The 9,250-nt window shown below is 39.4% G+C and overlaps 1 protein-coding gene across 1 annotated transcript in view; it reads right to left on the bottom strand.

The window, feature by feature from the left end:
• Nucleotides 1-9,250, bottom strand: part of LOC143124726 (factor VII-activating protease) — a 246,993-nt gene that overhangs the window by 161,050 nt on the left and 76,693 nt on the right. The window contains exon 5 of the mRNA XM_076286436.1: nt 3,223-3,394. Coding sequence (XP_076142551.1) covers nt 3,223-3,394 — 172 coding nt within the window. The remainder of the gene's footprint in view (nt 1-3,222; nt 3,395-9,250) is intronic.

The following is a 9,250-nucleotide window of genomic DNA, read 5'->3' as shown; positions in this document are numbered from 1 at the left end:
AAGCGAGGATACGGAAATCTGTCTGATAAATGCAAGTGTATTTATAGATAGAATCTAAATTGTTATAGATCCGTTGTGGTCAATTGAAGTTCTTATATATTACAAGAACTGTCATTTAAAAGAGCCTTAATTTCAATTTGACAAAGCTCCCAAAAGAATAGGGTAATTGATCTTCCTTCCGATCTAGACAGACAGACGAATGTCTGTAGTGAGTTTTTACCCTCTCTCAGATTTTGATGACAAACAACTATGGCAAATACAGCTCTGAATTTCTTCCTCTTTTAGTGAGGTTAACCACATTTTGAAGTACAAGTCGAAGGGAACAGGGAATAGCGACTAAAAGATAGAGAGAGACTCTGAAGTGGTCTATTTTCCTTAGCCCCTAAACCGAAAAGGGGCCCCCGCACCAGACACACACACTGAAAGATACTTCCTCTTTTACCCTGTGATATTATCACAGTCCGAAGATGGACACCAACAGGAGTAGCGATCTCAACTGTCAAAGGGAGACCCTTTGGACACCAGAGTAGTCACAAAACGCACACCTCCTCTTTTACCCTGTGATATTATCACAGTCCGAAGACAATTACACACAGGAGTAGCGATCTCAACTGTGTTAAAGGGAATCCCTTTAGACACCAGAGTAGTCACAAAACGCACACCTCCTCTTTTACCCTGTGAAATCCTCACAGTCCGAAGACGAGCGCACCCACACCTACAGGAGTAGCGATCTCTACTGTGTTACGGGAGCCCCGTAGACACCAGAGTGGACAGGAAACGCCAGGTGACGATCTTCCATTACATGGACTTCCACAGCCCACTGTTTGCCGTGCCAGTCGAGATAGATTGTTTTCTTCCCCAGGGCTTGATGAACAGTTACATCCGCCATGATGAATCTCTGGCTCTTTGCCGGTAGGAAAACTTCCTCTGCTGGCGTCACCTGCCGCCACAGACTCTCCTTCATCAACGTGAAGGTGCTACCAGTGTCCAATACAGCCTCTCCCTGTCTGCCTCTGATGGTAATAGGCACTAACAGGAGACCATGTTGTTCTTTATTGTATGCTTGATGTTGCACCACACTGAGCTCTGCTGTACCGCAATGGCTTTTCAGAAATACGAATAGCATCCACTTCTAACTATACATTGATGCAAACAGCATACCTTACCTTAACCTGTGACGTAACAACAAAAACATTTTGCTCATTTTTTTATTTTTTTTATTACATTGTGTGATCAATATGCCAGAGTAAATGCAAATAGCATACATTGATATTTGTGCCAGACGGGGGTACGAATAGAATTCACTTCTAATTGCAGCAGGGTACGAATAGCATACACTACTAATTGTACCAGGGGTGCAAATAGCCTTACCCTTATTTAAATACACTTATGGGGTGGGTGCGATTGCATTTTCTAAGGAATCTCCCGTCTTGGTTTTGTAAAGAAATTAATATTAAGTGACACACACGTAAAAGGACGAAAAAAAGGTTACCTTCTGATATTTAGCAGGCTATTATATAGGCCTAAAGTCTGGAATTTAATTATAGGCCTATTGTTGTAATGGTAGGATACCTACATAGTTTACACAATAATTATATACAATAATTATAGTGTTAGAAATATTGTATATCAATGCATTTATTGACCCAAAGTCGTCGTAGTATTCAATGCATTCTAATCCATTGTCAATCACTTCCGGGAACTTTTTGAAGTTTACATGGACCACGTGACCTTAACGAATTTTGAACACCCGTTGTCGCAACTCTACCTTTATTTGGCTCTGGAACAACCTATTCTGATCTTGCTGTTTGTCTCACGATACAGCCCATAACGAAACTATAGAAAGCCCCAGACGAATAGGCAAGATGTTTTGTGGTGCGTCAGAAAATGAGACATTTTATTTATTTATTTTCCCGAAAAGTGGGGTAGCCACTGGCCTCGTAACCCAGTGACGTTGGACCCCCGAAGCGCACTAAGACACTTGTCATTTTCCTGGTAGACAGACCCATGGCTACACTAGACAGGCAACTGTATTCTGTTCCCAGAGCATGCTTTCTCTGTCTATGATCTGCAGGCTTAGGGCCTCCTCGACGATGATATTGCCCGCAGATAATTTGATATGAACATGAATATGTTTTGCCATTGAGAAACACATGATAGCTTTGGATTATATATGCTTTGCCACAAAAACACACAAAAACGTGGGGTAAGTTGAGCTATATGAAGTTATTATTTTACTGTCACTTCATCTGTTTTATAATCCAGAAGGATGTACTTGGTATCATGATCATGATAGCTCTGCGTCTCCTCTTTCATCTGACATGCTTATCTATCCGATCACGGGTTCGCGAGTAATTCAAACGAGAGTAATGGGTGTGCAGCATTGGTTTTTGTACATGACGTTATTATTTTGCAGTCGCTTCGTCTGTTTTTATAACCTAGAAGGATCGATATACTTGGTACCAATGGATAGCCCGATGTCTCCTCTTTCATCTGATATGCTTGCCATATCTATGCGATCACGGGTTCATGAGTAATTCAAACGAGAGTAATGGGTGCACAGGTGAACTCAGAGAAGTATAGACTGTAAATATGATGCAATTTGATTTAATTTCCTGATTTGTTTTTATTTTCATACTTGATCGTACAGACAAATGCGTAGTCTCGTTGGAAAGCCCCACTTCTGCTCTGTCATGTTATAAAGGTTTAATCTCTCTGCGATGAAAAGTTCCGGAGCAATGTAACAAACAAGAAAGGGTGTGTTTTTTGACACACTTTGCATCAATCAAGGGTTAGAAATCCTTCTCTTGCTCCCACTCAAATGGAGAATTATTGCCCGGTCTCACTGCTCCAATTCCTTTTAAGGCTATCAAAAGGGCGGCTTCACAGAATTCCTCTCAAGGAATGACCAAGGAATAATCAATCTGGCTTCAAAAGTGTCCACTCCACTGAAACTGCTCTGTTGTCTGTGACTGAAGCCTTAAAATCTGTGTGTGCTGCGAAAGGCAGCTTGCCCCGGTTCTCATGTTGTTCGACCTATTTGCTAAGGTTACAAGAAACTTAGGTGCCTCTGTCACCTGGTCAGGCTGTTCCTAACCCAACACAACACAACACAACACCCAGCTATTGGTACAGACCATCGTTATCTCTCGTCTTGATTACTGCAGTGCCCTCCTCACATAGACAGACAGACAAACCAGGAACCAAAACAAAGAAAATTACCTGCAAAAATTGTGAGGACCCAATCCATCTGAATCTTCATAGGCACTAAAGGGGTTAACCCCATTGTTGAGAAGAAAATGAGAATTCCAGTAGAGGCATTCGTCTCCATCTTCAGTTTCAGAAACGTTACCACGGTATGACTCTCCATCTCCTTCATAACAGTCATCTGGACCTGTTGCATAACATACATATAGTGTAAACATTAGTTTACATTAGATCTCATAATAAAATTGCAATTAACGGCTATAATGATACAAAAGCAAGTTGATTACCGAACTCTCCATCTTTTGTGCCTACACAAAATGGCAGCAATCGGAAGAAGAGCAAGGTAATGCACTGACTGCACAAACAGTCCTCTTTCATTCCTTTTCTTTTCACTTACAAAGGAAGAAATACAACTTTGTAAGTGCTCTTTGATTACATTATTATCACTATTTATCACTCAATGATTGAGTGATAACAATGATTTACTTTGAGGTAGTAAAGCTTGCCTCTAGCTTGAAGAATACCAACTTTAAGCATATGCATTGGAAAACTTGAACTTACCTCGGCACAAAAAAGCTCCATTTACTCTATCATTTAGAGGGACCCTTGCTTGAAATAATATTGTGTGCCTTCCAGCTAATACAGATATTCCCCAAAAGATTAACATCCGGCTCATCTTCACTGATCCCAACTAAATCTGAATGTAACTTGGGCGTCATAATTGATGACTATCTACATTTTTTTGAGCATGTAGCCTCAATCGCAAAATCATTTTGGTTTATCCTTTACAACATTAGGAAGATCAGACTTTATCTGACACAAGATGACACACAACTTTTTGTACAGGCCATAGTTATTTCCAAACTGGACTATTGTAATTCATTGTTAGCTGGCCTGCCTGCTTGTGTAGTGAAACCATGGGCAAACGTTTGCTAGCATTTGCAAACAAGTTTCTGTTTACTTGGAGATTTTTCCAAATGTTTGTGAACACTTGCAAACAGTCTGAGAAGGTAGTTCTCTGCAAACATACAGTGGAGCTGGACGAAGTGTTACCGTTATAATGGAATGTTTACACCAAAGATAAACCGGAGGGTTGCCGGTTCGAACCCCGACCAGTAGGAACGGCTGAAGTGCCCTTGAGCAAGGCACCTAACCCCTCACTGCTCCCCGAGCGCCGCTGTTGTAGCAGGCAGCTCACTGCGCCGGGATTAGTGAGTGCTTCACCTCACTGTGTGTTCACTGTGTGCTGAGTGTGTTTGACTAATTCACGGATTGGGATAAATGCAGAGACCAAATTTCCCTCACGGGATCAAAAGAGTATACAGTACTTATACTTACTTATATAAGATTCTAAGATCTTTGGTTTACCCCAAATCGTTCAAATTTCACTTTTCAGAGAAAACATGTTTGCCACGCATGTTTGCCATTGTTTGCCAAATTGAACACACCTCTGGTCTTTAATAAGGCAAAGAGGACTATTTACTCTCCATTCGATTCCTATAGCAGCCAGAATTAAATTTAAATCCCTCACTCTGGCCTATAGGACACTTACTGGATTTGCTCCCTGCTATTTGCATTCCATGATCCAGCTCTACATCCCCAATAGAGACCCACTGTGGTCCTCTGATGAGCGTCTGGTGTGTCGATCAGCCATTAAGGCTAGGAGGTCAAATTCAAAACTCTTTTCTTCAGTGGTTCTTCGTTGGTAGAATGAGTTGCCTAGTGTTCTGCAATCCTGCAATATTTTGGGTCTTTCAAGAGGGGTCTAAAGACTAATCTGGTCAACTTACACTTAATTCATTAATTCTTACAGTTATGGTATTTTATTTAATTGTAAAAGGTGCATTGTGTAGTTCTTGGGTTAATTATTGGTGGAAATTATCTTATCTAGCGGTGAGATGGTATATTGCAACAGTCTCCAGCTCCCCTCCATTCCAAGTGTGATTTATTAGCTACAGAAGCCGCACCATAAATGTCCTAGCTGACACTAGGAAATGCCATACACAACTTTATTCCTTCTCGTAATGAGGTTTTAGAAAAATAATTGTAAATTGCATTTAGTAATTTAGTCTGTGAAACTATCGGTCATCATTCATGCAAGATTAATCTTGTCGTTATGGATTTGTTATTTTGTCTTATGTTCAGCGAGCAACTTTGTTTTGTTTTTTTTTGGAACTTTTTATTTTCATTCATAAATTGCAGTCATACATTACATTAAATCCACAGCACTGGTCAAAACACAGCAAGTATATCCACAGGTATAAATGTCTTTGAGGTATTCTTAGACCCCGTTTACACGAGCATGTGTATTTTTAGAAACGAAGACATTTCCCTACGTTTGAGCCTTTCGTTTCGCCCTGTAAAACGGTTATCCAAAAAAACTCCGGCCAAAGTGTTTTTTTGGGAAAACTCCGTTTATGCATTTGGTTCTAAACTGTGGTAAACGGAGTTGGATGGCCAGATATTCGTTTAGGAAAATACCCTGCTTTGTGTAAACGTAGTCTCAGTCTCTTGGTTGCTGGTCTTGCTTATGACTGATTTCCAGTCAGTTTCAGCAGTAGTTGAGTCAACTCACAACATACAAATACTCCACAAATGGCAATATTTCACACCAGTTCACAAATTCAAACCAATATTCTAAGAGGTTAGTTCTATATAAGAAAACAAAAAAAAATGAAATACAATAAAATAACTGTACAGCATATAAAAGCAAAAGGGATAGAAATGGTGGTCATTACTATATTAAATGAAAATGTAGGACAATTCTTGTCCATTTCCAAATAAAAGCCTCTGTTTTTAAATGTAAGAATGCGGTCAGATTCTCTATGTTATAAACCTCTTGGATTCGATCTTTCCATTGTGCAATTGTTGGAGGCTGTGGCTGCAACCACGAGGCTGTAATAACCTTATTAGCAATCAGGAGAAGTGTTCGTAATAGATCTGTGTCATCATTTTCTTCAAGATCATCTGGTAGTACCCCTAGTACAAAATATGATGGTTCTAGAGGCAAGTCTATTAGTAAGCATTTCTTGATTTCTTTTTGTACATTTTGCCAGTAACCTGAGAGAATCGGGCAATCCCAAAAAATATGTGTATGGTCCCCCACCATACCGCATCCCCTCCAACATTGCCCTGAGGCATTGCTCCATTTTGATGTTATTTGTGGGGTCCTGAAGTACGTCATTCTCATCTTCCATCCAAACTCTCTCCAGTTGGGGCTACTGGTTAATTTATGTCCACATTCGCAAGTATTTACCCATTGTTCATCAGAAATTATGACATTCATTTCTAATTCCCATTTTTCTTTGATATCCATACTATTATCTTTTAAATCTTCTTGCAATATACTATAGATATGTGATATGAACTTGGTTTTTATTGTGCCTTGAATAGTAGCAATAAAGAAGTGTTCTAATTTAGATGTTGGGTTACAAAGGCTTTCCCATTCTTCATGTTTATGTAAGTAATGTCGTATTTGTAAATATCTAAAGAAATCCTGTTGCGGCAGTTCAAATTTGTGTCTTAGATCTTCAAATGATCTTACAGTGTGTCCCTCAAACAGCTGATCCAAAAGAACTAAACCTGCCTTCTCCCATCTTTTAAAGCACCCATCAAGACCTGCTGGCACAAAGTCCACATTGCTTGCAATCCTTACAGCCCTGGATATGGTCGTAGGAAGATGTATTTTTTTCCTCACAGTAGACCATATTCTAAGAGTGTTTTTAATCCATATATTATCTATCTTCCCTTTCCCCCATTGATTCTGACTTAGGAGTGGACTGAATCTAGTGGGGTATTAGGACAGTCACCTTGCTCCATGTCTACCCATATTGTGTCCGTGTCTCTTGACAGCCAAGCAGCCATGGACCTAATCTGGGCTGCCCAGTAGTACTTTCTTAGGTTCGGGAGATTAAGCCCTCCATCAGCTTTTGAACATAATAGCCTCTTAAATTTGAGTCTGGGTGGTTTACTTTGCCATATAAACCTTGATAACCATTTATCTATTGTGTTGAAGGTGGAAGTGGAGACGTATATTGGTAGTGACTGAAAAAGAAAGAGTAGTCTGGGTAAAATGTTCATTCGTATTGTCTCTATTTGCCCTATAAGAGAGAGTGGTATGATTTCCCATCTTGAAAGATCGTCTTTTATTTGGCTCATCAGTTTACCATAGTTAAGTTTAAACAGATTAGTTACATCTGTTGTTAATATAATACCCAAGTATCTAAAGCTTTGGGACCAACGGCAGTTAAGTTTACCTGATAATTGCGTTGGCCAGCTTCCATTTAACATCATCGCCTCTGATTTTGACTGATTTACCTGATATCCAGAGAGTTGTCCATATTTTTTTAATGTATCCATTAGAGAAGGAATGGAAGTGATTGGGTCGCTAATATAGGCCAATAGATCGTCTGCATAGAGTGACATCTTATGCTCTTTCTTATTCATGTCACTAATGCCTTTTATATCTACATTTTGACGTATAGATGCTGCCAGTGGTTCAATATTTATAGCAAAAAGCAGAGAGCTAAGGCAATCACCTTGCCGCACCCCTCTCTGTATGCCAAAAAACTCTGAGCAGCAACCATTGACCCTCACTCGTGCCTTAGGATTTTTATAAATTACTCTTATCCAGTCTACAAATTGTGAGTGGAATCCCATCACAGACAAAGTTTTGTATAGAAAATTTAAATTTACAGTATCAAAAGCATTTCGAGCGTCAAAACTAATTAACAAAGAAGTCTTTTTTTGTTTTTTAGCACAGGTAATAATATTTAGTGTTCTTCTGATGTTATTCGCTCCCTGTCTTTTGGGTATAAACCCTGTTTGGTCCACATTAATTAGCTCTGTAATGTGCTTTTGAATTGTATGCGTTAAAATACTGGTCAGTAGTTTCTGATCATTACAAATCAAACTAATTGGCCTATATCCCTCACATTGTGTTGGATCCTTTCCTTCTTTATGAATCACTGATATTATTGCCTGTGACCATGTTTCGGGGGGGTTGTCTTCAGATAGAGAGTATCTGAACACCTTTGTTAGTATTGAATAAGATCATCGACAAAGCATTTGTAGAATTCCCCTGATAGTCCATCCACACCTGGTGATTTATTGCTTTTCAGTCTTTTAATTGCATCTCTTATTTCCGTGTCAGTGATTGCTGATATAATTTGCTCTGAAGCTTCTTCTGACAATGAGGGGATATCTAGGCTAGCAAGAAAGGTCTCAATATCGTCTAATGCTGAGCTTGGTTTCATCTCATTATATAAGTTTTTATAGAATGATGCAAAGGCATTGGCTACATCTTTAGGGTGGGATACTGTTTTCCCTGAAGTAGGATGGTTAACCTTTGAAACAGTGTGGTCTGCCTGGGCTTTACGAAGCCGGAAAGCTAGAAGGCGGCTAGCTCTATTCCCTGATTCATAGTATTTTTGTTTGGAGAATCTTAATGCTCCTTCTGCTTTATAAGACAAGAGCTTATCTAATGACTTTTTTGCCTCTTTCAGTTCAGATAAGATGCCACTTGAACCTGTATTTCTGTGTTGTATTTCCAGCTGTTTTATTTTATTTTCTAGTTTTAATTGCTCTTCCTGTCGTTGTCTCTTTAATCTTGATGATATTTGAATAAATTTCCCTCTTATGACAGCTTTCGCCCCTTCCCATAAAACAGAGGGATTAACCTCACCATTGTCATTTATTTCAAAGTATTCTTTTAGGTGTTGTTTTATTTCTTTTACTATCTCGCCATTATTCAGTAACTAGAAATGCAATTCCGAGGAATTACACGAGGGGATTCAATCTGCTGGTTAGGGTGTTGGTGGGGCTGTTGAGCTTGCCGCTAGCTGGTTGGTAGGGTAATTGTGATACCTGCAAAGGTGCGTTTTTCCATAAAAACACTCGTACCAAATTTGAAGCATGTACGGCAAGCCGTTCTGGAGATATAATGCTGAATGCATGAGATATGGCTGGGACTTTTATTTTGACACACAGGAAACACTTTAACAGGATGTGTAGTTCAGGTATAGCTAGATTGTATGCTTAGAAG

Source organism: Alosa pseudoharengus, unplaced genomic scaffold (genome assembly GCF_046254945.1).
Source record: "Alosa pseudoharengus isolate Yale_2024_CS ecotype anadromous, Long Island Sound unplaced genomic scaffold, YU_APseudo_1.1 YU_APseudo_1.1_scf_15, whole genome shotgun sequence".
Taxonomy (NCBI): Eukaryota; Metazoa; Chordata; class Actinopteri; order Clupeiformes; family Clupeidae; genus Alosa; species Alosa pseudoharengus.
Note: the sequence above shows the minus strand (reverse complement) of the source record. Positions and strands in the feature narration are given on the sequence as shown.